This window comes from Cyclospora cayetanensis, unplaced genomic scaffold (genome assembly GCF_002999335.1).
Source record: "Cyclospora cayetanensis isolate NF1_C8 unplaced genomic scaffold, CcayRef3 CcayRef3_contig_10, whole genome shotgun sequence".
In the NCBI taxonomy this organism is placed as follows: domain Eukaryota; phylum Apicomplexa; class Conoidasida; order Eucoccidiorida; family Eimeriidae; genus Cyclospora; species Cyclospora cayetanensis.
Window position 1 is genome coordinate 22,026 of NW_020312037.1, and position 27,822 is coordinate 49,847.

At 52.0% G+C, this 27,822-nt stretch overlaps 3 protein-coding genes across 3 annotated transcripts; 2 read left to right on the top strand and 1 right to left on the bottom strand.

Annotated features, from left to right (window-relative positions):
* The first annotated feature begins 6,908 nt into the window (after nt 1-6,908).
* LOC34622547 (ras-related protein Rab-1B) lies at nt 6,909-9,459 on the top strand. The gene is made up of 10 exons (XM_026337203.1): nt 6,909-6,931; nt 7,064-7,136; nt 7,236-7,283; nt 7,474-7,521; nt 7,661-7,800; nt 7,925-8,012; nt 8,155-8,223; nt 8,357-8,394; nt 8,497-8,561; nt 9,422-9,459. Exons 1-10 carry the CDS (start codon nt 6,909-6,911, stop codon nt 9,457-9,459), a joined length of 630 nt encoding a protein of 209 aa, XP_026192988.1.
* A 1,544-nt stretch (nt 9,460-11,003) lies between these two features.
* On the top strand, nt 11,004-16,372 carry LOC34622548. Its single transcript, XM_026337741.1, has 4 exons — nt 11,004-11,682; nt 11,833-15,545; nt 15,701-15,859; nt 16,115-16,372. The coding sequence occupies exons 1-4, from the start codon at nt 11,004-11,006 to the stop codon at nt 16,370-16,372; spliced, it is 4,809 nt and encodes a 1,602-aa protein (XP_026193526.1).
* Nucleotides 16,373-17,799: 1,427 nt separating this feature from the next.
* LOC34622549 lies at nt 17,800-27,723 on the bottom strand. The gene is made up of 4 exons (XM_026337214.1): nt 23,394-27,723; nt 23,124-23,244; nt 22,518-22,859; nt 17,800-22,057 (listed from the first exon to the last, which is right to left on the bottom strand). The coding sequence occupies exons 1-4, from the start codon at nt 27,721-27,723 to the stop codon at nt 17,800-17,802; spliced, it is 9,051 nt and encodes a 3,016-aa protein (XP_026192999.1).
* Between the last annotated feature and the right edge of the window lie 99 nt (nt 27,724-27,822).

Here is a 27,822-nt window from a genome sequence, read left to right on the forward strand (position 1 = left end):
ATATATCAAAGTCCACTGCAAAGGGCGAGAGGCAAAACGTGTTGAGGGTCACTGTCTGGAACGACCACTAGTGGTCAGGTGTTTCTGAGTGAACACACGACTAGGGGGAGAGGCGTTTCTTTCATTTGCATCAAGGGGATCATGGAGTCATTATATAGCCACGGTAATAACCGTGGAGTTGCCACAATTCTGGTTACCCAGGTACTTTAGCGTGCATGCAGCAAGGGCAGTTGCAAAGACGTTAAACTTCATTGAGAGCCCAATGTTATGGCGAACCGAAGCGACAGAGTGGTTCCCGCTGTATCCACGGCTGCCTTGATGCATTCGTAGCGTAGCTCGAAGTGCAGGGGATGTGGCGGGAGGGAACATGCACATGGCGTCGGCGTAAACAGTTGTGCATTCATGCCGGAGTGAGGGCAGACATGCTGGCCTAGCCTCAGTGTGCACGGGAGCAGTTTCTTCCAAGCGTAAATGATGTACTCTAACTTTACAAACTATAATTTTGGTACGATTCAGTTGTAATACCGCGTGCTGACAGGAGTATCGAAACGGGCAACCCCATTTGTTGGCCGCAGTACGCCATGTCTCGCACACCTTAGCTCAGTGTCAGGTCAACCAACAAGTGCCTAAGGCACCTTTCTGCAAGCAGCAAGCGCTGTTTGTCAAACAAGCAAGGCCGTAATGCTTTGATAATGACTTATTCTCTGCCTGTGCTATTCTATCTGAGGTCTCCCTAGGGTGGCACTAACTCCAAACTCAATACTAACAAAAAAGCTGGAGTGTTCTTCGAAAAGGCTTCCCCCTTCCCCTTTATGCGCCCCTCGAGGTTCCGGCCTCACTCGAAAGTTATGAACATGGCTGAAATACAACCTCTGATCACGCCGAGTATTCACAGTTAGCTCCACAAAGCCTAGCGCGCATAGTCACAGCATTTCTTTTTCATGTATCGGGGGATGACACTCTGCAATAAATCTGGTACACAAACGACCCGAAACAACGCCCAACTCCTTAATAATTCTTAATGATATAGATCTAGTGTAGCAGAAAGTGTGGAAGGGTTGCTTACACCGCTACATCTTTCTCCAGTCTCAAGAACACGTCCTTGTGTTCCTTAGTTGTCCGCTGAGACCAACTGCATGCAGGGCAGCGGAAGAGTTTCGGCCTACCAGCACATTCCAGGCAGGGCTAAGCGCGAACTCAGTGCAGATGAGAAAGGAAATGTCTGCATTAAGCGTTAAAGTGAAATAAACGAGAAGGATGCACATGCTAGCCAGCAACGAATGATGACACCAACCAGCACGACCGACGCAGCCCATGGCTCACATTTCGTCGGAGCGCTGGAATATGTGAGCTTCCTGCCTCGAGAAAAACAAGACTAGTATTTCCGGCATCAAAATGCACACCAGCGTAGCAGCGCCTCCATGCGCCGTAAGGAAACCTCTTCATGCAAATGAGGGTATTTGCTGGTGCATGCAACAAAGTCGATCTGAGCCCAAAAGAAGCAAAAGGATGAATGTTGGAACAAACATACCTGAGTATGCCCACACATAAAATCGAGTGTTGATGAAACCGTAGCGACAATAAATAACTGCTTTTATAGCGGTACCGATTGGTGAAGGTAGCTAGTTCAGGCAGCGCAGGCGTTGGGGAGGGACAAGTACGTAGAACCCGCACGCGAGAAGACCGCCCCATGGTAACTAGAGTTTTTAACAGCGACATCGGCACACATTAGTCGTAGAATTAGGCACTTTTTTGGTTCCCAATAGATCCCCCGCTCCCACATATTTCACTTACCTGCACGGCAAAACCTGTAAACCATTCGAGAACTTTAGAAGCTTTTCAAGGAGGCCAATATTGGTAGTTCTGTGGCCACTCCCAACTTTCCCGGAGTGGACAAAAAATGGATGTTAATTCACGAGACAATCATATATGTTTCTGAGTTCCCGGCCGCAAACCTCTGCGTCTTGTCAGATTCTGATGCACTTCGTGCAGCCTGTTGAGCTACCAGGATCAAATCTCTAGGGGCGACAGACAGCTAATTGGAACTTTCGACAATTCTGTGCCAGGCTCCTCAGCATAGGGCCTTTAGTCGCGTGCACTAGATCGCTGGACTCTGAACTCTCCGCTACTAAGTGTGGCTGCTGACCCTAGAACACCAGGTCCAGACATGGATCGGAGAGGGGCGCCGCAGCCTATATAAGGGATGCAAGAGAAAAAAATGGGTAGACAAGCGTACTTTGTTAATATTATTCCATGGAGCATTAACAACTAGCTTAAGTCAAGCGATTAAAATCGCGTGACCAAGGAATGGCGGAAATTGCAGGGGAGTACGGTGGGTGCACTCTGTCTGCCCATCTGCTTCCTGGTGGCTCTTATTTGATGCTGTGGTCAATGTCTAGGCCGATCATAGACGCGTTTGAGTCTCTATCTGTCATACCTATTCTGAGAAACTCGTGGGGAGCTTCCAGAGTTTACATAAAAACAGTTGAGCAAGTACTTGAGCCGTAACAGCTGAAGCAGGCAAAAAATGGGCAGTTATGCTGAGTCTGTCGACAACGGCGCGAACGTTACTCCGAAATATTCCCTTCGGCATTACAACACCAGAATCCATGGTCACACCAGCCCCTAAATTTTTCCAGTTGTTGGGAGGTTTGGCAGCACGCTCGGGTTTAAGAAAATACGCGGGTTCAGCTCTTGACATTATCTGCATGGCTGTGCCTGCTCGTCTATTGTGGAACTCGTCCCAGGTCACAGAAGGACCGAGGGAGCTTTTCTACAGCACTGAAGATCATACGGGGGCCTCAGAAAACATAGTAATGCGCGGTGGGCAGACGGTTAATGTGTAACGAGGTTGGGATGTACAGGCGACGGAGTTTTGGCTTTGTTTTGAATCACGGCACGCCATCCTTAACGTGGACGTGCTTCGCCCTTTTGTCAACCTTGATTTTCGCAACCGTAGCGGAAGTATAGCTGTCAGGCAAAATACCCACACAATGCCAATAGATATCGTGGACAATCAGAAACAAGGCTGGCTGCTTTGCGTAATTGTGAATTACTGGGGTACCGCCAGGGCACATGAGTGAGCAAAATGGGAAAGCCCTTAGTATGCTACGAGCCCACGCCAGCCAACAGCAATAGTATCTTCAAGACCCTGAACGCTTTTAATATGGTTCATTAACAACTGATGTCCGGTATGGAGAGTGCAGGGAAGCTCATAGAAGTGGTGCGGGCATTTCTTCACGTCTAGCCATAGCGCAAAGAGCTCCATTTGACTAATTGGATACCGCTGCTTGGATTCGGTGGAGTGATAAATAGAACGAGCACTTATTCAGTTTTGTATAAAACCCTAGCTTGTTGCAAGAGAATAGCACCCACCACGACGTCGCTGCCATTAACTGCAGAGAAAAAGTGGCGCCCAGAGTTGGCTAGCGCAACTACAGAAGGGGTGGAGTGGTGAGGCGGCCAATAAACGTCCTTGCTGTGGCGCCAGCCCTGTCTCTCTAGGTCACTGACTCGTTTTTTTAAGTAACTCCCTCAATGGAGCAGCGATAAGAGTAAAAACAGGAATGAAATTTCGGTACTAGGATGCACACCTGTTGAAAACTTTCAACGTCTTTGCATATGCTTCAAGATAAAGTAAGGCTACGCTTTTATTGCCTTAATTTTTGTGTCAGATCTGGCTCGATTTCTGCGGCCGAAGCACGGGATCGCAGCAACACAATGGCTCTCATGAAATAGAGTAAATACGCGCTTTCACAGAACAATCGTTCTCCTGTGACAGCAGAGGCGTGCGGGGGTGCTTTAGTATTTCTGGAAGTTTAGGGTAAAACACTACGACGCCGGCAGTGCAGACAGCAAAAAGTCCACTTCTAAGGGTTCAGACAAGTCCCAAATAACTTGTTGTTGCGTGCAGCCAGATTTCTAAGAAAATTGAACTATTTACACGTGTATCAAAGCTTGTGAATGCAAGTGTCGAATGCCATTTTCTGTATCCGTCTTCTGGGTGAGTGGATTTTTGGAAGAAAGCTTTTGTGAAATAAATTATTGATTAGACTATTGATCAAGGTTATGGTTTCCGTATTTCGCCAAGTAGACACATGAGCACCTTTTGCTTCACAGGGTTCCTGCTCAGAATCTGATAACAAAAGCACGTGCGCCACTTTCCGTCCTTCATCGGCAAGACCGAGTTATGCTTAAAAGCACTGCTCGATTGGTGCGTTTTGTATATTCGACGCGTCACGCGTCTGCCACTCGAATTATTCTTCGTGCTATGGGGGCTTCCGATACAATGGAGCATAGCTTGGGAATTAACCGGAAATAGCTCAATACGATGCGCTGGACGACAAGCAGATAGCCAGCTTGCTAGGTGCTCGCCATCATTTTGCACCTCCGCAAACTGCCCTTTAAAGCTGCTTATTCCAGCTATTTTTAGTAGTAAGGAATCAGCTACAAAAACATTGAAACCGGATGCATGTTCAGAACCGTCCCCTCTTACTGCGTTGCTGAGTCACCACCATGGACCCTCTGCCTAATCTTGCTGAGGCACCAACTCTACCTTGCCCACCATTGATGAAACGAACTTTGTTGTGGAAGCCAGGAGCTGCGTCTTCATACTGCCTTCCAGCGAACTAAGCACTACCGCCCGCAGCGGTGGCCGCATGCCCGCCCTTCATTTGGTCACCGATTGCATACTTGGGATTACGACATGGTGCACGGGTCTAATGTAGAAGTAGCTGTCCATGCTGATAGAACTCATTTTCCGATTTAAAGAGGCCTTTCACAGTTTCAAACTTTCCGATCCTGACAAACTTTCTTTGCTCGCCAATCAGCCTCATTCCGCTGGGGCCAGTCCCTTTCGCGTTTGAATGCGCTAGCAATTCCGCATCGTAAAGCCTATTTCCCCGCAGCAAGAAGAGGCACGTTGTCGAAGGGCTACCTATGGCTTCCATGGACTGTGGGTTACCTCAAGCCGGTTTTTTATCGTCCACCTAAGCCTGTAGGCTAGGGCTGGTCAATAGGGCCCCAATATTCGTAGGTTCTGAATCCAGATGCTGGCCGCTTCTTTTGAGCTATAGACGCACGATTTGTACTCATATTCTCACGACGCCTCGACAACTCCATAACTTGTTGAAAACCGATCGGTCGGTTATTCAATTGATATGCTGTTGCCTAACCTACGACCAGGTAATTGGTGAGCTGTTGCCTAACCTACGACCAGGTGATGAGGCACATCGTGTAGATCTGAGATCAGTGCCTAACAAGAGGTGGCTCGTGAAAGCCAAAGTTTCATACTTCTCGAGATACCTAACCTCTGATATATTCATCTGCTTAAGGCTTTACAACTCTCCCAATATTCCTGTTGAGCCGTTCTTGGCCTAAACTTATGAGGCAGGGCATGTATGAAGGCTTGACCTGTAGTATTCGCTGTAGGCAGATTACTTTCTCTCCAAGAAGAAAGCCATTATTGAAGTATTTCTGCCTCCAATAAAATCTTTCAAGAAGCCCCATTTATTCTTGATTTGAGGGGGGCAAACTCTTACAGGCAAATATATTCCCATGGTTGCCACGCTTTCCTGTTCGGCATCGTTTCGTCAATGCATTCATAACTCATGAATCGGGCGACATACTATTCCTTTGTACAGTAAAATTCCTGTCTTCCCATGCACGCGTCCCTATGAGCTACCGATTTAAGGGGAGGATGACACCTACAGGTCTCGTACCTGCACTCTTGAAGCATGCACAGCTAGTTGTACATGGCATGTAGTGCACGCGCACACAGCATATCCGTCTCGTTGTACCGAACTAATGGTTTAACCCAATAAATAAGAGGTACCAGCAACCAAAACTCTTGTTCGATTTCGTTACTAATTCTAGGATACATTTAACCAGTGTGGTAGAAAGTTTTTAAGTGCATCCCAGCCCACTACCTGGTGAATCTGTCTTACATCCAAAAGTTAACTAATTATACTCATCATCCCAGGAGTCATTGTTTGCCAGAAAGGCGCGAATACACTTTCTCACCTTTAAAAATGCTGTTTAAAAGTAAATAAGCATTATCGCGATAACGCTGTTTGCACTAGCGTCCTGATAGCACTACGCATATATCAGGGTGAGCAGGGGGAATACCCCCTTAACTATGCGTTTGGTATCAGCTAAATACGAAGACCTCTGAAACAAGCTCTGGAAAATTGTAATCAATATGCTCCTCGATGATATATAGGGCTCGTTGTTGTCAATGTCTAGATCAACCAGTATTGTCGGGTACCCTAGTGGCTGGTGGACGCAAGGGCCCTGTGAGCGTGCATGCAAAGACAACCGCATAGATCCACACTCAACAAAATTCTGCCCTTAATTATTCTAAGCAATTGAAGAATTCCACTTGACGCATCGCTCCTTCAACGGATCGTTGCGCGACGGCCTACGCCGGTGGTCAGCCTACGCAAGTGTCCTGAGTGTTAGAGCAGTAAATACTATTTGCTGGCTTTGGACAGGAAATTTTCACCTCCTCATGCAAGCTCCTCTCTGCAAACAAATGCTCTAGGATTCTACTAGAAGCCTTTTTCTTCGTTGTCTCGCAGAGGACACATCGCACACACTGGCGTTGGCGGTCAGTTGTCTTCATATATCCGGTAGTCCAACTGCATTTTGAGTTATCGACACCTCGGAAGTATCTGATACCACTGGACGACTACTTCCTTCCTCTTCAGTGGCCGTCAGCGTCTGCCGGTTTTTGTCGTCATCAGTGGGTCGGGGCAAAGCCCAAATTACGCGAACGGCGTAACCGAGTGTCCAAATATAAGAAAAAAGCTTGACCGATTGCAGGACTAAAAGTGCTGTACAAGAGGCGAAGTAGTGCCAATTTTGATTGGAAAGCTCCTTACCATTTCGCTTTCTCTGGTGCATTCAAGATGTCCTCGCGCCCACGTGACTAGTGAGCAATTGCCTACTGCTATTTAAATAAGCTGACGTTATTCCAACAACAACTCACTAAGCATCATTTTCGAAAACGGATGCACCTGAAGGTGTCGAGAGTGTGAGAATTATAGAGTGGGTTTGGATGCAGCGACTACCTCTTCAAGCTTGTGCTTATCGGGGATTCCGGCGTCGGGAAATCTTGCTTGCTGCTTCGGTTTTCGGTACGCCCGCGCACATCAGATCAATCAAAGCCTTTAGGGTATTACAATAAGGTTGTGCGAGATGGGCCCGCTGAAGCCGTTTTGTGTCTACCAATGCAGGATGACACATTCTCAGAGAGCTACATCACCACCATTGGTGTTGACTTCGTGAGTTGGCACCAGCGACTCTTAGAAGCTATGAAGATCCCCTTTGCTGTCGTACTTGCTGAATGTGACAAGCCAGTCCACTTTCATTAATTCGTATGGAACGATCCTTCTTGCCTTTCTCCTGACCCCGCGTCCGCACCTATTGCGGAACACCAAAATAAAAGGCTTGTGCTGATGTGGTTCCCCACAGAGATTTAGAACAGTCAATGTTGATGGGAAGGTGGTGAAGCTGCAAATCGTGAGGATCCAACCGGCTTCCCGCTGGGCCCCCTGAAAGCTGATTACACGGTCGTATTTTTTTGCAGTGGCATTTCTTGCTGCCAATTTATATTTCGTTTTTTTTTCAATGGATGTTGTCATGTTTTTGGTGCCCTCAGTGGGATACTGCCGGTCAGGAGCGCTTCAGGACAATCACCAGTGCGTACTATCGCGGCGCTGATGGTATTGTGCTTGTCTACGACGTTACAGAGGCAGAATCACTTGCGCACGTCGACGAGTGGCTGTCAGAGGTTAACCGGTATGCTCGCACACTCACGGAGCTTGCCACGTTGATTATCTGATTGGCACAATCGCTTTCCTAGGTCAAGATGCCCAGAGATCTTTCACACAGTTAGGCTCACATATTATGCTGTTTTCCCCAGTTATGCGACTGAAAATGCCGTGAAGATCCTCGTTGGAAACAAAAGTGAGAAAGACTGCGACCGCGCAGTGGCTACAGATGATGCCAAGGTAAGCCAGCAGGATTTCGTTTAGTTTGTGGTTGAGGGATTCCATGCCTCTCTAACCGCCTCAAGGGCGCTTACTGGTAGGCTTCCATTTTGTTGCGGGTCTACTGAACAGCAAAGTGCTTAGAATTTCCCTGTGCGTGCAGCGCAAGGCTGAAGACCTGGGTATATCGTTCGTCGAAACTTCAGCAAAAAACGGCATCAATGTGGACTTGGTGCGTCTTCATTTGACTGGAAGCGGCTAGAGCGAACTGCCTTCAGCAAGAGTCGTGGCGTGCTTAGCATAGCCATTAGAGGAATGGGGTCCGATATGCCCGGTTACTCTTGTGTTGTGCTTGGGCCGTTCAGGCTTTCATTACAGTCGCCAGGGAGCTTATAGCCCTCAAGTAGGCTGTCAATCGTTTCCGAGCCCACGAGGTTGCAAATGGCTTAAAACTGGATGTATGGGTTTTCACTGCTATGCTCGATGCTGCATTTTTGTATTTCAGGGAGGCACAGGCGGCTGCTGGGGGTTTCCAGAGCCAAACGGCAGATGACCGACAGCGTCTTGGAGGTATGATTCTATTGATGGTGCACCACCAAATTTTTAAAAGAAATAAGGAATGCTCCAGATATCATTTTGGCTCTCCTTGCCACCCCATAGGACCAGGCAGCATCTGGTTCTTGCGTTTGAGTGCTGGTTCAGATCTACGTTCATCACCGCAACGCCTAGGCAACTGCCCCTGCTAGTAGCTTTCAAGGCTCGATCCAATGTGTGCTGCATTGCTGGCTGCCTGGATGACATGAAAATGCATCGGATAAAGCCTTCCGCAGGTTGTACGAGAGCGCACACTTTTGTAGCAGGCTGAATAAGGCCAACATACGCAGCTTTTGGCCCCAGAAAAAGTATTCAAAAGCCCTGCAGGGCCGCAGTTGATCACAAGTGAGGTCCACATACGGAAGGGCAGTGATTGTTTGTATAGACGAACGCTTCCCTTATTTATCGGCGCTGGGTGCCACAAACTCGTTTCAGGAGAAAATTTCGGGACATACTATCCGGTGTTTGCTAAGCTTATGCTGCTGATTCGCATCGGTTTACAGTGACCATTTCGCTGTTTTCGTGTTTCGATACGTCCTGTAGACCGATGCGGAGGTAGGCTAGTGGGGAGAGACTGATGGTTGCGCAAGTTGCGCTCCAATCGTTTTGCCAGTTTCTAAGCAGCGGGGAAAATTGCGAATCGATCCAATTAAGCACCTCACAATAAAGCTAATACTGTACTGTAGTGCTTAGCACTGCGTCCGGCACACGCTTTTTCACATTATCTTGTGCTTGTCAGTTCTGTACAGAACCGCCACTTTAGGGCACATAGGTCCACGTTGTACTGCGGTGCAAGCCCTCGTAATATTATAGGATGCACAGCCTCCAATATCTAGATCACGAATATGTAAATGCTGGATTCTATAATGTTTAAGCAGTATTTATTGCATACTGAATCGGTGGGACCGTATTTCTGCAAGCCAAATCTCGACTTTGGCCACCAATTGCACAAAAAATCCAGTAGAAGAGCACATCGCTGCGGGTCGCCTCGGTTGCCAATCTGCAAAGGATGTTTTTTGATGACTTAATTCTGAAAGGCAGAGTGATTCTTGAACTGGAGTGCTCCGAAATAATTCGTCTGTCAGACATTAGTAAGTGGGTGTGGTACGCCAGGTAACCTTTTTGTTGTGCGTGGAGCGGTGAGTAATTCAGCCCTTAGCTTGTCGGAGGTAACATATAATATATGTGAACTAATATCTCAACAGCAAATACCTCGAAACGACTTCGCCTCTTCCGGTATTTGCCTATCGAAATTGTCTTTGACGCTCCAGTATGAGCAGCGGCATAACATCTTTGCTTCTTGGAGAGTTCAACACCTGGCCACGTTCTTAAGGCTAAATGTGGGCAAATTTATTGATTCTATGATATCTAACTGAGAGGCTATGCTCAGTGGTTGCTTATTAGTCAAGCTGCTGTGGGGTGGATACGTGCTTTGTAGAATCCTTAAGCACAAGCGCGCCCTGTCGAGCATATATATGCATGGTTTACACAACATCTGATCAGTATTCTTGATTCTAAAAATACACGAATAGAACAATTTGCAATATTAAACTGTCAAGATACTGCATTGAAGCGCGTGACCTATCCGGCGCGCTGGGCTGCAGCCCACGAGCAGGTGACTCTGCTGCGAGCACCACACACCCGTGCATCGGACAGATTCTGTGTACTCTACTTCATCTTCCCTCCGTTTTCCTTTTAGAAGGTGACAAGGTGCAGCAGATCCTGCATGCTGCCGCGCGATCTCGCCGATCCACATGCGGCTCGCCTGCTGGAGAGAGCGGGGTCTCCTCCCAAGCCTCCCAGGTGAAATCTGCACACCCCAGGCCCAACAAAGCGAAGTAAAGCAGCATATCACATGTCGATGCCGATAGACTTTGTCTGCGTAGATGTACTATCATCTGTCCTCACCTCTATTGCTGCGTTCATCTGGTTGACACACAAACCGAACTGCAGTGCAAAAGCAGGTACTTCATGACTCTCATGGTTAGAATCTCGCTCAGTTTCGCTTTTTAAAAAGGTAACTCAGTCAAAGGGCTTACTTTGGAACGCTCTTGTTCTTCACGTATCAGGGTACCTCAAAATAAGCTGCGTGGATCTGCGTCTACGTGATGTGCACACTCGAGTGCAGGTGGTTGAAGGTGTTAGATAACTCTCGCGTCGTCTAAAGGAAAGCGTGAGCCACGGAGAGCTTCAAGATCTTTGGATGGCGTGCAGAGATAGCGCGTCTGGTTGCCGACCAAACGAATCTCACCTGCTGGCGCATACTGCGCAATGGGCGGAACGTCTTTTAAGGTGCATTTTTACAGCTACAGTAGCTTGAGAGAAGCAAATTCAAAGGCAGCAGCCGACTCATAAAGGCCTCTTTACGGAACCACAGAACCTTGAAGATTTTTGTCATAGTCAGCAGCATTCGGGACCATGGCGCCAATTCCGCGGGCGCCACTGCCACAACCGAAACAACAGTGGAGGCTCCTTGTAGTGGCTGGCTTGTTGGTCTGCATAGCGGGGCTTCTGACAGTAAGCACAGTTGCTGAACCAGAGGGAAGTAGCGCCGTTCAGTGGACGAGTCTACTACCTAGACGCCTGGCACCTCAAGAGTGCAAGACGTACGTCTACACCGACGCCGATCATGAGCCTACCGAAATGTCTGACAGGGCCAGCTGCCCTACAGGTGGTGGAAAGCGAGCTTTTCTATTGGATACGTCTCCTGAAGGAGCAGGGGCTCCTGCCCTTCTTGAGGTGGTTCCTGTACAGTCACAGCAGTACTCATGCCGTGCCGGTCGCCCATGCAGTTTGGTGGTAGCGGGGTTCGGCCTTCGGGCTGAAGACAGCATAGCCGTGCTGAAAGGTACAGAGGACTGTCCTCCTACCAGCCTTCGCAATGCTCAGATCATCACCAGCAATCGCCACATCACAAGCTCGTCGGCGGCAACTTTCAATTTCCACATCCGGCCACAGAAAACAAAAACGGAACTGCCAGTATTCGACTTGGGGCCTATCCAAGGCAGTACCTTTACTGTTTGCTATTCCCCTTATTTGGCGACTCGCGGTGAAGTCCCTTCCGCAAAGGACTACCATTATCTTGCAGGCATAGTTAGTGAGTCTGTTTGCGTCGTGCTCATGTTTAGCGGTGGAAGGCGCGGAAGGATCTAGCTGGGGCAGATAAGAGAGCGGCAAGAGAATTTCGAGGAGCGAACATTTTATTTATGTGAGATCTTTCTGCTGTGTGTGTGCATGCGCTACGTAGTCGTCCGCGATGAGATGTTGAACTGCGACTTTGAAGAAGGTATGTGCGGGTTGATGTCCTTTGTGATTGATCCTCGCATGAGTCTGGAGTGGCGACGTCATTCTGGCGCTACCGAAACTTCAGGCACCGGACCCTCTGCCGACCATACTATTGGGCGAGGGCAAGGCAAGAAGGGGCATTACCTGTACATGGATTCTCCCGGATACATGCTTGGAGAAAGTGCATCTCTCTTAGCTCCTGCCCAAGTGTACCCCAAGGGGCTATACTGTGTAAGGATGTGGTATCACATGTATGGAGAAGACGTCAACTCGCTTAGAGTCTACATGCGAACACTTGAAGGCGACGCTGAAGCCCTAGGGGACTGGGGCAAACCGTACCTACTGAGGGTCGGTGATCACGGCGACGACTGGCTCGAGGCCGGGTTTGAGTTTACTTCTGATGGGTACACTGCGCAACAGCTGGTCATTGAGGCCCTCGCTGGCTTTAGCGAGAAGGGAGATATTGCCATTGATGACCTACGAATCGTGTCAGGAAAATGTCCAGAGCAAATTGCAAGGGACGTGATGCAGCAGGATTTTATTTGCGGCGAAGTACGTCTCGTCACAGGTGACTATGCGGAAGACAAGCAGTGGTTCGTAGAAGGCGCTGTGTCCTGCGCCGGTAAAGGTTACTCCCTAAGCAGCATGCAAGGTCGTTGGGTGCCGTGCTGCGTACCCCGTTATGGCAGCTACACAGTGGTTTTGCGCGACTCGTACGGTGACGGCTGGAACAAGTCGCGTCTAGAGTTCCGATTCTTTGGGGATCTCATCACCTTCGGGGAGGACTTTGATGGAGCAGAGAAAAAGTACAAGCTCAACATTGGTCTAGTGCAGATCCAACGAGTAGAGGGATCGGAGGAGCGTATCGGCATTCAGTTGCAGGTCGCCGAGCCGAGAACTTACGTTTGGTGCGGCGCAGCACAGGCTGGAACCCCCCCGCCTACCGTGGATATCTTGAAGCGCTACGGTATCCGTTCTCAGACCCCTACAAGCCACGCAGGAGAAGTGCTTCGTATGGAGATCGCCAACAAGGGCGGCAATCGTCGGGTGGTGATGCCAAATACTACCTACAACGTATACTGCTACGCGGAGGCAGCCGCTGCCAATCTGCCAGGCCCAGATGGTAGCCAAACAGAACACCACGAGGTCATGGATGACGAGCAAGTCGCTGCCTCCCGCATGGCTGTAACAACAGACAGCACACCTCCAGATCTTGTGATTCACGGCTCGGAAGCCCGCCTAAATGAAGTGTTTGTGCGCCTAACTGTCGATGAGCCCGCCACTGTATGGTGTGTAGCAAGGGACGAAAAAAAAGAATCCGCTGCTGGGGGAGAGCCACCATCCCTTGAAGCTTTGAAGAAGGGAAATAAGCTACAGGTCTTGCAGGGAGATGAAGGGATGCAGCAGTCCCTTGTCATATCGGGACTTACTCCGGATACCCAGTACGTTGTATACTGCTATGCGCAAGATATGGCACTTCCAAAGGGGAACGGTATCAGCGAGGAGCAGGTAAAGGCCACGGCATTCCCTGTGGAAACGAAGAGCAAGGTGCCTGATCTTTCGATCATATCCTATAAGGCCTTCCAAAAAGGTTTTAGGGTGACGGTGCAGACGGACACTCCAGCAAAGGTGTGGTGCGGAGCTGCTATGGCTGGCAGTGCATTTCCAAGCCGCGAGGATGTGAGGCGTGTCGGCGCCACGACTGAGATTGAAGAGGCGGAACAAAAAACGGAGCTTGAGATTCGAGGAGTTCCTCCGAACACCCGCTACACTATCTACTGTTTTGCTGCTTCCCGTGGTGGAACTGCAGAAATGACAGATGCACAGATGTGGGCCAAAGCTTTAGAAGTGACGTCCTTCGGACGTTTTTGCGACATGCCTGTTGAACCTCCGGATTTGGAGGAAGCTCCAGAGCCCACAGTGTTTGATCCTTTGACGTCGACCGAGGAATTTATGGTGCGTGAATTCATGGGTAAGCAGCGAAACCTGAACATTGAAGGCGTGTACCGAATCAACCTCTTTATAGACAAACATAAGATAGTGGAGCATCTCGACAAAGGAGGCCCAGCTCCTAAAAGGTACGCTCGGGTTCGTGCCGGAACTTGCAAAGACAGAGAGGGGGCATATAGACAGTACAAGGTAGGGCCCCTAGACGTGCGTAGCGCCGATCAGATGACGCTGGAACCCATTGGCGCCGTGGTACCAACAGACTGTGGAGGCTACAATCCCCAAGGTGTCTTCGGACGTCGCCTTCTGGCAGCAGAAGAGGAGGCTCAGCTAGCTGAGATATTGCAGGAGTCCTTTGGGTACGGGTTCGGGAAAGCAAGGTGCCAGTTTGAGCACAAAAAACCCCACGGAGAGCACCATCAAGGCTGCCTTGAGTTCGGACCAATGCTTTATGAAGAAGGTGATGATAAGAAGATTGTCACAATTTGGGCTGGCCTCCGGACTCCTGAAGGTAACAAAGTGCCTTTCTATTTCCTGCTGCCAGCACCAGAAGGTGTGAGCCCCGAAGTCCTTCAGAAACCTGAAGAAAGAGAAGAGCTTACCTTCAAACTTGAGCACGTAAAGGGCTACTGGTACGACGGTCAGAAATTCGGAACCCTTCAAGAATTTGTAGAAGCTTACAAGACAGACATGAACTTCAAGAAAATGACGCCTAAGCTGTTCAAAGAACGTCTAGAAGCGCAAAAACACGAAAGGGAACAAAGTATCAAGAGCGAAAAGGCGGCTGCCCTTCGTCGTCTTGCTCCAGCTTGGCTCGCTCCCAATCCTGAAGGTCGTGTGGGCTTGGAATACCGTGCTGCTCCAGAGCATATTGAGCCTCAAGGCCGGCGTTACACAATCCGACAATCTCCTGGTCAAGAGTGCTACAGTGTGAACTACGCAGGATGGGAGTTTGTGATGAACATGGACAGGGACACCGCTCTGCGTCTGTGGGACGTCAAATTTCAAGGCCAGCGTGTTGTTTTTGAGATGGGAATGATGGAGGCTCTAGCACATTACTCTGTAGCTGAGCGCAACTGGTACTTCATCGACTCATGGTATGGGGGTTTGGGATCCGCTGCTCGCCGTTTGCACCCCGGGATTGAATGCGCAAAGACAGGCCAAGTTTTATTTGATGGCGGCTCTCTCTGCATCTTCGAGAAGGATTTTGCCCGTCCTTTGCGAGCTCACTGGAAGAGCGGAACCCTCCGTGATGGCGCCCCCCACATGGCCCTTGTTCTCCGCTCTATGATTACTGTGAGCAACTACGATTATGTCACGGATTACTACTTCCATGTCAGTGGTTTCTTAGAAGCATCGGTTTCATTCACTGGTGAGCTTTATGCTGGCGTCGAAGTACCCTGGTATTCAGCTCGCCAAAGACACCACGGGACACAAGTAAGTGGCTCAATGAGGATGGGAGCCCTCCACGGCCACTTGGCTGTTTGGAAGGTTGACTTCGACCTCACTCCTGATTACCGAAGCAATTCAGTCGTCTTTTCCGAGATCGTGCACGATACCACGAGGCCAGGAGCCATCAAACTTGATCAATGGATTGGAGAGAAAGAACTTGATGGATTCGTGGCGTTCAATAGCACCAGGCCAATTCACTACACTGTCGTCAACGAGGATCATAATGTGTATGGAAATGTTGGCGGCATGACGGTCATCCCATATCCAACATTCGCGGTACATTGCTGATTTCCGTTGACAAGCCTGCATCCATTGTACATCATTGGTATCATGCAACTGCTCTTCTGGAGATAACCTATGCCCACAGTCTCCGGGTTCTTTTTGAGCGATTCGCAGTTCCCATTACCCGCTGCTCCCTTGTGTGTTTGCAGATTCCAAACCCCCAATTCGAGTTGTACACAGGGCCTTGTGCCTGGGCCAAGTACCGTGTAGCGACAACAGTCAGGCATCCCGACGAGTCGGAAGCTACCCTTCCCAGGGACAACAAATACGCCCTCAGGCCCGCAGTCTCGCTTGACAGATATATTGGAGTACGCATACAAAGGGAAAACAAAGAGGCCGATAAAGGAAGGAGGGCAACGAAGTAGCATGCCCGCCAGCTAGACAACCCCAAGACATTCTGCTCATTAGCGACGGATGTGGGGACAAACTTGCAGTTTCATTTGCTGCCAATGACAGTTGGGGCTGGGAAAACTGCACTCCAATTTGCCTACAGGCGCACTCAGATACGTTTTTGTCTTACCCCACAATCAGCCCTGTGTTTGATGTGTGTGCTAATTACTCAGAACAACGAGTCCATCCGGAAGGCCGACTTGGTGACTTGGATTTCGAGTGCGGTCTGGCACATTCCTGTTGTTGAGGACATGCCTCTAACACTCGCCCAAGGCAATACTCTGGGCTGGCTGGTGAAGCCGCACAATTACTACATGGAAGACATGAGTATGGATCTCCACAACGCTATCGGAGGGGCTGTGCAAGACCCCGGAACCTGCGCACTCATTCGCCAGGAAATGCCAAAATACGAAGACACTTCCGGAAACTGATAGCCGTGCGTACAGCCCGTAAAGAAACGTTCTCCAAATTTGGTATCAACGCCCCGATACCACCAACTCAACTGGAGAACATGTCTGCTCTCTCAGGGAACGTAGCACCTCCTTTGTGCAGAGCAACTGTCATGGTTGGTGCTAATTCTGAGGCCGATTCCGACTGCAGGTACTTGTGGATGCTATTTCCGCGGACACGCAAACAGTTGCTGACCTGATTTATTGCTGGTCAGATGAGCTACAGAGGTCTGACGGGCGTTCATATACATACAATATATGCATACACTGAAACGAAAGCCGAGTAAACAGCCCCTTGGCATGGGAGCAAGGGGCAGCGGCAGCGTTAGATGAAGCACAAAGGAGACTGCGTTTACTGCTTTCGAAGTGCTTCAGAATATGTAGCTCTCACGGATGTATGAGCTGCAAGAGCGGTGTCGCAACCGGAAGCCGATTCGATGGGCGAAGTAGCACATCTCGCTTCCGTTAGAACATCAACCAGTGTGCTTCATCAAGTTTGATATTTCAGGCTGATTCGCTATTACATTTAGCTATAAAGGCAATTTGCCTCAGATTCCAATCAAATTGTCAGGGCAAAAAGCTTATTCTAAAACCCGAGTCCTGGCAATGAGTAATCGTGCGTCTATGCGATACCAAGCATACAAAAGCACGTATAGTGCAGCCGTTATTCGCTGTCGACTTACTTTGTGAACCACAGCGAGAGCGGTGGGGTGAAGGAAGCATATGGGATCATGCCCCTTTTTGGCAGCCACGATGGTTGGACCGTTGCCCGTACCACAAGGCGTAATTAACGTCTCGATACTCTGTGAATCACAGCTAAGCACTTAGCGGCTGTGAAAGCGGCTACCCAGAAGCAGATCCTTCGGTGCGCTCTCTACAGAGCCGGAAAACTAGGTAGTTTAAGAAGAAAACGAGCAAAAGAAATATAGCAGCTAGAGCGCGGCCACACTGGGTGGAGCTATGCCGGAAGGTGAAGAGCAAAGTGCAATGTACTAATGTGGCTCTCTGTAGGAACGAGGAGAGGGGAGTTGGAGGCGTATTGATTGTGCTGTAAGCAAGAAGCCAACGAGAAGCATAAAATAAAGAACTGCAACACACCAGGGAAAACCTGTGAGTTTGGACCCACAAAGTGTGCAACCATCACTGAGACTTCTGGTACATATAGATATATGTTACATCCGCAATTCGGCTACACGAAAATACGAGTCTGCGCGTCATGGGAACGCAATGTGGGTGGCTCTTGTGATATTGGACAACGCGGGCTTGAGAGGCAATAAAAACTATTTTACATACCCTTCAAAGAAAGTTCATGGCTCCTCGCCCAGTCACCACTCTTTGCACGAGAAAACATGAACGGCGAGTAGGGATTTTCTCATCGCAGTCTACGCTAAATTATACGCGACGGTCATTCACTGTACTGAACACACTTGGGAGTCTCGAGCCGCCTGTGCTTCTGCAAGCACGCGTTGAAGTCTAGCAGCCAGGATCCGCAGGCGCTGAGCTAGAGACGAACCATGCCTTCCGCTTTCCGCTGTCTCGAACATCCCCCCTGCAACAATCCCCCCGTACCTTTGTGCTTCATCGTAAAGAAGCCGTACAACACTGGGAGCCAGCGTTTCCGTTGCGGCGAAGAGTGTGGCAGTGCTGACCCGAGCTCGGGTGCGTGATGGACAATGATATCCAAGATACTTGGGGTAGCAGGCCTCATGCATGAGGGAAGAAGGCAGGTGAGCTTGCAGGAGAACGGCATCCCTCCTTTCTAAGAAAAAATCTTCGTGGCACTCTTCCCCGTAAAGAGCTTTCTTTTCCTGAAGAGTTGTAGCTTCGCACTCAGCCACCAATTCATTGCATAGGCTGAGAGCGTCCAGCTTGCCTTTAAGGCTGCAGCTTTTGCGGTTCCCTGTCATCTCATCCCCCCCGGGAGCAACAGTGGCCGTCCCCTGTGCTAGTAATCCATTGCCCTGCTGAACAGAGTGAGAAGTGAGGGAAGAGAGGAGATAGATATTCGGGGCGAAACTCATGCAAAAAAAGCCTCGGGCCCCTGCAAATGCAGCCGGCGTCAGCAGTAAGGGTTCAAGGCACTGGCTCGCGCCTGAACCCCTGCCATCTGCGGACCCTATAACAAGCTGCATTTGCGGAAACATGCGTCCCAACGAGCAAACCGGAGAGCATAGGCAACACTCATGACAATTGCTTCCTCGATTCATGTAGCAAAGCCACCTGTGATGCATCAAAAGAAGATGCTTAATGCCGCGCTGCGAAGTGTACATACATGACGACTCCGCGACCTGATTATAGAGGGAATCCTCACGCTCTACTACATCATCACCTAAAGTGGGAAAAGCAGCGAGCTCTCCACAAAGAGAGAGCCCACTACCTCCACAGCCCTGCACCAAGTGGCAAGCTCCCACTGGGGTCTCTTTGCCTGAGCACGGACGAAGGCAGCTGCCCTCCATTCTTTCGCCAGTGGTCACGAAGTCATCTGCATCATCAATGGCTGGCAAAATGAGTGAGGCCAAGTGAGGGGCAACCATGTGAGCAGCGAGGGTTACAAAGCCAATAAAGCAGCGGACAGAAGAGACGCAGACATCACTGGAGCTCCTACTGCCTCCGCTGGCGCCACTGCATGCAAATGCCTCTAACATTTCGACCTGCTCTTTTAGTGGAAGCCACGCGCAACCACAGCACAACGCCGCAACTTCAGCCGACAGATAGTCATCCTCATCCGTTAGGTTACTTGACCTATCAGGTTCTTCCGATAGTCCACTTGTAGGTCCTTTTATTGCTGCCATTGTACTTTGTGGTGAGCTGGAAAATGAAAGACCACTTTCAGCAGATGGGGCAAGCTCGAAAATCAGCATTCTGCGCTTTCGATGGACGAGTTCTAGTGGTGCGACCCCCGATAGCACCAAATACACCACGACAAATGCTGGTAAGAAGGACAGCTGCTCCATTAACTGCCGGGCCTCCTGCTCTTGTTGCTGCAAAAAGTGCTGCCGCCTCTTACTCTGCAGCTCAGGGGTTGTCAAAGACGCCACATCCTCCTCGTTCAAAGCGGTTTGCACGAGTAAGCAGTCCCTACGGAGCAACAGGAAAGCGATAAGGGCCTCGGCCGCTGTTCCCCACACGGCAAATGGTATTCGCCTGGCAGCTGCAGCAGCTGCAACGACCTTTGGTACGTCAGGCTCAGTTGGAGTTTCGTGGTGGGTCTTGGGGATCGCTTTTTCAGGGGAGCTTAAGAGCCGCTGTTTTCCGTTTGCTGTAGCTGTGTCACTGAGCAGGGGCATGATCCAAAGAGTGATGAGTTGATGCAATTCTCTGTAATAACGGAGCTTGTGAGAAACAGAGGGGAAGATGTATAAGGGTACCTCAGTCTCAACCTGTGAGCAGTGAAGCCGCCGTTTCCGTTGCTGCTGCTGCAGCTCCCACCGCTTGCGTTGTTGAGTTTCTTTTCCGATACAGCAAACACCACGGCGCGTACACTCCAAGATGCGACGGACTGCGTGGAGAGCACTACACCACAGCAGTGGCTCTTCTGCAGGCGGTAGCAACCCCCTCAGCAAAACGCCCCCCAGCAATGAAGATAGTTCCCGAGGACTTAGGGCCCCAGCCACAGCAGGCAGCAGCGCGAAGAAATAGTACGCCACGGCAGCAGTAAACCGACGAGACCGGCGCAACGGCGGCCGCAGCAGTTGCTGCTGCTGGTACTCCTGCGCAGCAGGCTGTGAAGCACCACCCGCAATGCCGAATCCCGCATGGGCAAACCCAACGAACAGGGCAGCAAGTTGAGGCAGGCGGTAGCAATGCCTGCAGCAAAATCTTAAAACTCCTAGTTGGAGGGACGCACAGCCCTGAAGCTGCTTCAACAAACGGTTTATCCGAATGTACGTGGCAGAGCTTGAAGAATCGGCGTCAGCGAACCCCGGCGCTGGCCTCTGCACGCCCCTCTCCAGACCCTTGCAGCCAGCTAACTCCGTCACTGCAGACCTCGTAGCTTCTGTAGCCCTCGCGAAGAGCAACGCGAGTCTCCGGCCCAGCTGGAGCTCCGAAAAAGCAGGGACCCCGCTGCAGGCAAGGGCCTCTAAGAGACAGATGCAATGTTGAATAGGCAGTCCACTAGCCCCGCCGCCCTCCCTCTGGGCACCTATCAAACCAGTCCAGCCAAGAGCTTCCCCAAACTCGCTCTGAACTGCGTCGGGCTGGCTTTTCAGCACCGTGGCCTCGTTGAAGGATGTGCCTTCTTCTGCCAAAGACCTCATGTCAGCCGCTGTGGCGCCGTCTACGAGGCGTGCTTCCACAGAAGACAACCCTTCCGGTAGCAGAAACTCCTGCCCCTCACGGATTCGCAGCAGCTGCTCCAGAGCCAGCCGTGTCAAACTCTTTTTTGGCAAACTCGCAAGGGACCCCTCCGCTGTGTAGCTAGTTAGCTGTATGTATAGCAGACCCAGCACCATGCTTCCCGCGAGATCCGGATCCCTGTGGCTTTGCCCTCTTCCAACGTGCGCCCCGTGAATGCCACCGAACGAGGCTACCGATGTACTAGATGTATGCCCACAGAACAAATTTACGAGGTACTCCACTACAGCAGCCGAAGCGTCTGACTGCTTCCCTTGCTGCTGACGAAGCTCCTGCGGGGGCTGTTGCTGCCGACCCCGAAGAGTGCCTGGTGCTGGGTCTGCGCCGTACAGCGCTAGAGAAACCGAAGTGAGCCCTGTTGCCCCAGCATTCGTCTGCGCCATTGCAGCTTGTGTTGGATCCAGTAGCAAGAAAGGTGCTCCCGTCAATGCTGCAGCAGCAAATGCCCTGGCCAGCTTGGCAACAGCGCCTACTACTGGGGCTTCCAGCCACTGCCGCACGATTTCTTCGAAATGCAAAAGCAGGCGCTGCAGTTCGGAGACTTGCTGCTGTAGGCGCAGCACCCGCCTCGGCCTGCGTTGCAACAAGAGCAGCAACGGCAACAAAGAGTGTGCCATATGCGCAAGACCCGCGTATGCAAGAGAACATGGCTCCGGTAGCCCTTGCTCCAGAATCTCCTCGATCCTCTGCATGCACCAAAGTGCCTCGTCGAGTGGCAAGACACCGGCCTCCAAGATTATTGGCAAAAGGCTGCCCAAGGCGAGGAGAGCATTCCACTGAGAGCCTTGGGGGCTTGCGGAAGACAACAGGAGTGTTTCCAACTTCTTGTATAGCTCCAACAGATGGGGGTAGAAGCATGTCGGGTCAGGCGTCTGGAGATGAACTACACGGGATATCTCTGCTATTGCAATTGCCAACTCGGCTGTTATGATAAGATTATTTCGATTGCCCTGAGAACCTGCTGAGGGCACGCAGAACAGTGTCGCAGTGGGAGAAATGGCAAAACAAAGAGCTCTCAGGCAAGTGCCGAGCAGCAAGGGGTCCCCTGAGTTGTGCTGAGCGTGTGCAACTAAGAAGACGCATCGGGCGCCAGCCAGCAAGTCGTGGCCTGCCTTTCCTACGCCTCCGCATAGGCACTGCTGAATCTCTGCTGGCTGGGGAGCATCATCTGTCTGGTCATTGAACCCTCTTAGAAGAGACGCAAAAACTGCTGCTCCCTCCTGGCCTTCGGGCCACTCCATCCATATATCCGAGATATCTGCTGAAGTGGCGTGAAGCGGCGCCAGAGCGAGCAGCGAACAGCTTGTTAGCCTGATGTACAAACCGTTAAACGCAGACAAAAGGGTGATGGTGACGGCAACACGGATAAATAAAAAGGAGGAGTTCAGCAGTTTCGTGGCAATCCATGGAATGAGCAAGCCACAGCTGCAATACGCAGACATATCATTGGTATCTGCAGGTCGCAGCCTGTTTGCAACATAAAGGCATATTTCATATTTACGTGGACGACTGTATGTAGATAATAGGTACAGACGGGTAAACATCTGTAAATGCCTGTGTACATATTCATGCATATAACTTTCGCACTTCGTGCGCTTGTAGCAGCTCTAGCACAAACTTTTTGGAAAGCAGTCTAGGTAACGGAGAGAGGGATGGGGGACAGAGCTACTCGACATGACTTTCAGGCAACGATTGGTGGCTCTAATCCTCGTGATTCCTAGATCATGAAAAATCAAACAGGGGTATTCTACGCCAGGATAAGGAGACATACCAAGGAGGTGGCACCGGACTGGAGTTGTGGAGCATGGTGGAAAAGAAGCTCGTGACAGAGGGGATAAGTGCAGGCTGCTGTGCTGCCAGCGCACTTAGGAGCGAAGCCAACACTGAAAACTCTGAGAATCTTATGCCAAAGCCCATGACGTCAGAGCTGCTGCTGCTGCTAGGGTCACCTGCGGGGAACAAAGCACCCAGCAGGACATCGGGTGTAGCCCCCAGCTGCTCCTCGCCTGCCGTCACATGTGGCATGAGCATCTCCAGCTGCTGCAGCAAATGCAGCCCTAGCTGTAGTAACTCCCCATCAGCCGCGACAGCCGGGGGGATCAATGTTATATATCTGAAAAACAGCCAAAAGGAAAGTATTCAGAGGAAAGCTCAGTTGAGCCACTAGTGAACGGGTACAGGAAACAGGCTATTAATTCCTGGACCATAAGTTGCCGTCTGCCCCCGTTAAAAGAACAACACCGAAAGTACTGCTACATAGCGAGTGTTCATAAGCACGACTGTGGCGTAGATTCTGAAAACGCGAGCAACAGGAGTGAAGCTGACTGGGGACAGGGGGAAGCGGGAACGAATCGCCCTGTTAGGCTGACTGCCGTACCGTCGGACAAAGAATCCACAGATCCGCGGGAGAAGCACAAGCAATAAAGGCTCTGCAGTTACGAAGCGTCTCGCAATGTCTCTTGCTTCCTGTTGTGCGTGTGCTCTTAGCTCCTCCAACTCTGCAGTGAGACCGACCCAGCAGCAGCAGGAGCGAGAGGCATTGGCACAGGTACTCAGCAAGAAAAAGCAGATGCTCTCTCTCTCTCTGTGGATGCGGCATTAACAGCTGCCTTCATCACCCTTCTGGGCGGCTAAGCTACACTTTTACCTCTTCGCTCATGAGCAGTTCCCCCCGTCGCCCCACAGGCCCGAGGTTTGGACAAGAACAGCAGGCGAATAAGCGCTCGCTCGCTTTGTGCGTCCCCTCCTGCGTCACCGGCTGCTGCTGCGGCAGTTTTCGACAGCACCGTACCGAGCTTTAGCTGCTGGTGATGATGTCTCAGCATTTCGGCAGGTGTCTGCGCAGTAGAGCTTCCCCGTGTCACCTGCTCCTGGCGCATGGCAGCGGCCAAAAGGCAAGCAGCCCCACGGACTTCCAGCTGTCGCAGGGGCAGGTGTAGAACGACAGCCCCAATGCCCTCGCTGCAAGCAAATCGCACGGAGAGAACCTCCCCCGCCGGTGCCCTCAAGACGCTTCCCGAGTCCGCATCTGCAGATGCAGCGTAGAGGGGGCCCAAGATAAACGATGCCGCGAACAAGGCCACTGAACGGGCAAAGGAAGAGCCTGCCTCAGCTACCTCCTCCAGCAGAAGTAGCTGCTCCTGCACTTGGCCTTCCAGCTCTGAAGGCAGTCCGCTGTCGGTAGTCTTGCTATGTTGCTGATGCTGAAGCCTCTCGTGTTTCTCTTGCTGCCAGTGATGCTCAATCTTTTCCGCCAGATCCTGGGAGAGCGCATACAGCACAAGGATGCAACCATCAAGGGCTCCTGGCGGCGCCTGTAGAGCGTTGAAGAGGAACTGACACTTGCGTCGGAGAACCCGCAGAATTTTTGAAGGCTCTAGAAAACGCCGCATGCACAGGCGGCCCAAGGTGCTGAGAGTCACCCCACAGGCCCGCTCTAGTAGCCATTTGTGCTTCTGCCCAGACGCTCCGTGTTGCTGTGGCTGACGAGAGCCTTCTAGCTGCTGCTGGCGTAAGGGTGGGCTAGATGTGCATGCCGCAACCAGATGCTCCATGGCAGGCAGGAACTGCAGCAAGCCCTGCGGAGAGACGGCCTCCAGCCGCTGCAGACAGAACGCCAGCAGCAGATGCTGCAGCGGGGATGCATTTTCCGGTAAAATAAACGGTACGGAGGCTGCCGATGCAACGGCAGAACCAGCCGCTGCTGGGGCGGCTGGCAGCCCTGCTGCCTCCGTGCTGCCCTTGGGGCTGCTTGGAGTTCCGCCCTCTTGAGTGCCCTGCTGCACGTCAACCAGAGGAGTAGGCGCGGCAAGCTTTGAGAATGGAAGGCCCTCAAACGCTGACAGGCGTGTGAGGCTCCGCATCAGCAGAAACCAACGCCCGTCTCCAGACAGCAACAAATACGGGGAAACGGCCGCCAAACAGCTCGCAAGAGCTCCTAGGTGATCGCCGCTACACCAGCAGCACTGGGCACAGCAAAGACAGCGGGTGCACACCGCCGCAGCACCACCCTCGCTGGGTGCTCGGCAGCAGCAAAGGGTGCTTGTAGCTACCCCAGGAAGCTCTGCAGCAGGCCCGCGGGCTGCACAGAGCCATTCATCGTACGCAGATGAAAGGGACTCCATTTTGTGTGTGTGCTGCTGTTGTTGCTGCTGGCGCTGCTGTTCTGGGTTCAGCGGCAGGAGGTCATGTAAGGCTCTGTAAGCTGGAAGCACTGCCGTCTTATGAAGGCCTAGAGAAGCGAGGGCCTGCAGAGACAGGGAGAAAACTCGGCTGATGCTCCGTAACAATTCCCACCGCTCCGCTGCTACGGACTGCAGCGTGCAATCCTCGGTAACTGCATCTCCTGCGCCGCCTGCAGCAGCCAACGCAATCAGGGCCAAGGCTTCGTCTCCGTCAAACAATATCAACTCATCAGGCAACAACGGTAGTGTTCGGGGTTGTTGCAGCTGGGGCTCCTGTGGCAGGTTCTGTTTCCACCGGATCAGTACCCGCAAAACGGGGGTTGAAGGGAGTCTTAGTGCGGCAAAATGTAGGGCAGGAAGCAGCTGCAGCGCCGCAGCAGGCGCTGCCGCAACTAGTGCGTTCACTGCGGCAAACGCCTGTTGCCGATCGTGCAACGATTCTGCCAGGAAGCAACAAGCTACCAGATATGAGTACGGTCCTTGCTGCAGCAAGGCACTTGGCAGTGACAGCAGGAAGGAAGCGCTGTGGAGATCTTCAAGACACCCTCTGCGCAACAGTACGGAAAACAGCATCCGCAGCTGCCCTCCTGTGGACAATACCGCCTCGCCAGCAGTCTTAGCAGCAGCAGCGGTGTCCCTAACACACCTTTCCTGCTGTTGCTCCTCCGTGCGCAGCCGGTCTGCTGCAGCCAGGCTCTCCCTTCCCAACAGCTGCTCTGCCGCCCCCCAATCAAGAATGCGGAAACTCCATAAGGCAATTGCCAGCGGAAGTGCAGCTGCAGCGCCGCTGGTTTGCTCCACAGGCCCTTCAAGGCCAAAGAGCTCTTCCAAGTCGAAGGATAACCTGCACGCCCCGGTGCCGCAGCAGTCGCTTCCTTCGGCAGCAGCTGCCGCACCCTTGGCTGCAGCAGCGGCGGCGCATGCCAGCAACGCATGCGCCCTGAAGGAGGTCTTTTGCAGCGCCTCGGTCAATGGGGCTCTACAGCGCTCGCCTCCAGCACCAAGCTGCTGCTGTGTGACAAGCGGCACCAGGAGCAGGAGCAGTGGTGAGAGGCAGCAGATGCGTTGCAAGGCTTCTTGACGATATATGCAAGGGCAGCACGATTCCGCCGCGCTCGAGGCCATCCTGCTGCTGCAGGGCAGGGGAGCGACTTGGGGCTGCAAATTGCGCAAGCTACTCGCAGCCTGAAGCAGCAATGGCACCTCCGTTGTGTTTGTTTCGTTGACTGCCGCACTCCACAGCAGCCAGCCCACTGTGGCGCAAGCGATACGCCACATCCCCAGAGAGAGGCGGCTCTGCGTGCTGCACGCAGAGCTGCTCCCGCTTCTCGATGCAGAGGCAGCTGCGGCGGCATTGGGCAGCCTCGAGGAAATGAACAGATCAAGGCAGCGTAGCAGCTGCCGAAGCAAACTTGTAAGGTCTTGCTGCTGCTCGCGTGCAGTGCACAGCCGGCACACACATTCCCACAGTAGGCGGTTAGCCCGTGCCTGCTGTTGTCGCTGCTGCAGTAACAGCAGCGAATGAGGCCCCCTGCTGCACGCATCGCTTTCGTTGTGCAGGGCGGCAATGGCGAGAGCCCTGAGCTGAATGCTCTGCAAGGCTGCAGAAAAGCAGCAAGAGAACTCCTCGACTTCCTTTACCCGTAGCAAAGCAGACAAGCTCAAGTGCAGTAAACTGTCGCTGATAATGGCTTGCTGCTTCTGCTGCTGAAGTTGCTGCTTCTGGCTTCGCGCAGTGAGCTCTATCTCCGCATTCCCCACGACTTCCATGCACCGCAGCAGACGTGCAACAGCAAGAGGGAGCAGAGAACAGCTTGCTGCATTGGTGCTGTTGTTGGTGCTGTTGAGCAGCAGCTGCATGCTGACGAGGAGAGTTGGCTCGAGCAAGGCCGTAAAAGTGACGGACGGGAGCCCCCCCTCAGGCACTTCGCTGCTGCTAGTGCTGCGGTCTGAAACAGCTTCCAATACGCAAGACACAGCCTCCACGGCAGCGATACACACGCGAGGACAAAAGTGACTTATTCGAATAAGTGCGTCACGGAGGGCCGCTGCTGCCTGCTGAAGCCGCACCACTTGTGGGAGTTGCTGCTGTCTTTCGTCTTGCTTAGGTTGCCGCACTGAGGCAGGGAGCAGCTTGCCCTCTAGTGCAAGCTCGAGGAGGCGCTGCACCAGCAGAAGCTGCATCTGCCGAGGCAGCAGCTCCTCACTGCTGACGCTGCCGTTGTTGTTGCTGCTGCCTGCTTCTCTCTTGTTCCCTGCCGCAGCCAGCCTCGCATGGAGCGCGTCTATAAGCTGCTGGAGCTCGAGGGCGCCCCCCTCAATGAGATCGATGAGGCACCCGAGAGCCTCGCTGCGGCAGCTAAGGCGCAGCAGGTTCTCTCCTGCAGCAGCAGCCGCAGCAGCAGCGGGCTGCACAGCAGCTGCCGCGGAAGGCGGCTGCAAGAAGGCTGCGCAAGGCAGTTGGTGCTCCCCATTGAAGACTGTAGCGATGGCGATGGGGCTCCTTGCAGCATCCTCCGCAGAAAGGTCCCCGTGCTCGAGAGCAAGCAGCAATAGCTCAAGGGCAACTTGGCGTTCCTTGTGAAGATGAGAAAACTGAAGCACCAACTGCCTGAGCTTGTGAAGGCCACTGTTACGCACGTGTGCTGTGGGGCCCTCCAGAAGCTTCACGGCCTTCTTCGCTTGCACAGCAAAGGGCCCGTGGCGGGCTGCAGCCAGCAGTGAAGCCACACGAGATGACAAGGAGCTGGCTCCCGTAGATCCAACCTCTGTGTTCTGCGTCCGCTGCGCCATTGCTCTTGACGCTAAACAACCCGGCTCCGCCCTGTAGCAAGCGGCCGCGGCATACAGGGTGCATTCGCCTGTTGCCGCTCACGAGCGGCAGCATCCGAG

What these genes read in the sequence shown, in the direction of transcription:
- LOC34622547 (XM_026337203.1), top strand. Translation starts at nt 6,909, where the DNA reads ATGTCCTCGCGCCCACGTGACTA. An exon ending in TGGCTACAGATGATGCCAAG is followed by an intron (nt 8,013 to 8,154) that starts GTAAGCCAGCAG and finishes CTGTGCGTGCAG; the next exon opens with CGCAAGGCTGAAGACCTGGG. An exon ending in ACGGCATCAATGTGGACTTG is followed by an intron (nt 8,224 to 8,356) that starts GTGCGTCTTCAT and finishes TGGGCCGTTCAG; the next exon opens with GCTTTCATTACAGTCGCCAG.
- LOC34622549 (XM_026337214.1), bottom strand. Translation starts at nt 27,723, where the DNA reads ATGGCGCAGCGGACGCAGAACACAGAGGTTGGATCTACGGGAGCCAGC. An exon ending in AACTGCTCATGAGCGAAGAG is followed by an intron (nt 23,245 to 23,393) that starts GTAAAAGTGTAG and finishes GTCTCACTGCAG; the next exon opens with AGTTGGAGGAGCTAAGAGCA. An exon ending in TGTGGATTCTTTGTCCGACG is followed by an intron (nt 22,860 to 23,123) that starts GTACGGCAGTCA and finishes GCTGTTTTTCAG; the next exon opens with ATATATAACATTGATCCCCC.
- LOC34622548 (XM_026337741.1), top strand. Translation starts at nt 11,004, where the DNA reads ATGGCGCCAATTCCGCGGGCGCCACTGCCACAACCGAAACAACAGTGG. An exon ending in TCCCATATCCAACATTCGCG is followed by an intron (nt 15,546 to 15,700) that starts GTACATTGCTGA and finishes GTGTGTTTGCAG; the next exon opens with ATTCCAAACCCCCAATTCGA. An exon ending in CGCTTGACAGATATATTGGA is followed by an intron (nt 15,860 to 16,114) that starts GTACGCATACAA and finishes CTAATTACTCAG; the next exon opens with AACAACGAGTCCATCCGGAA.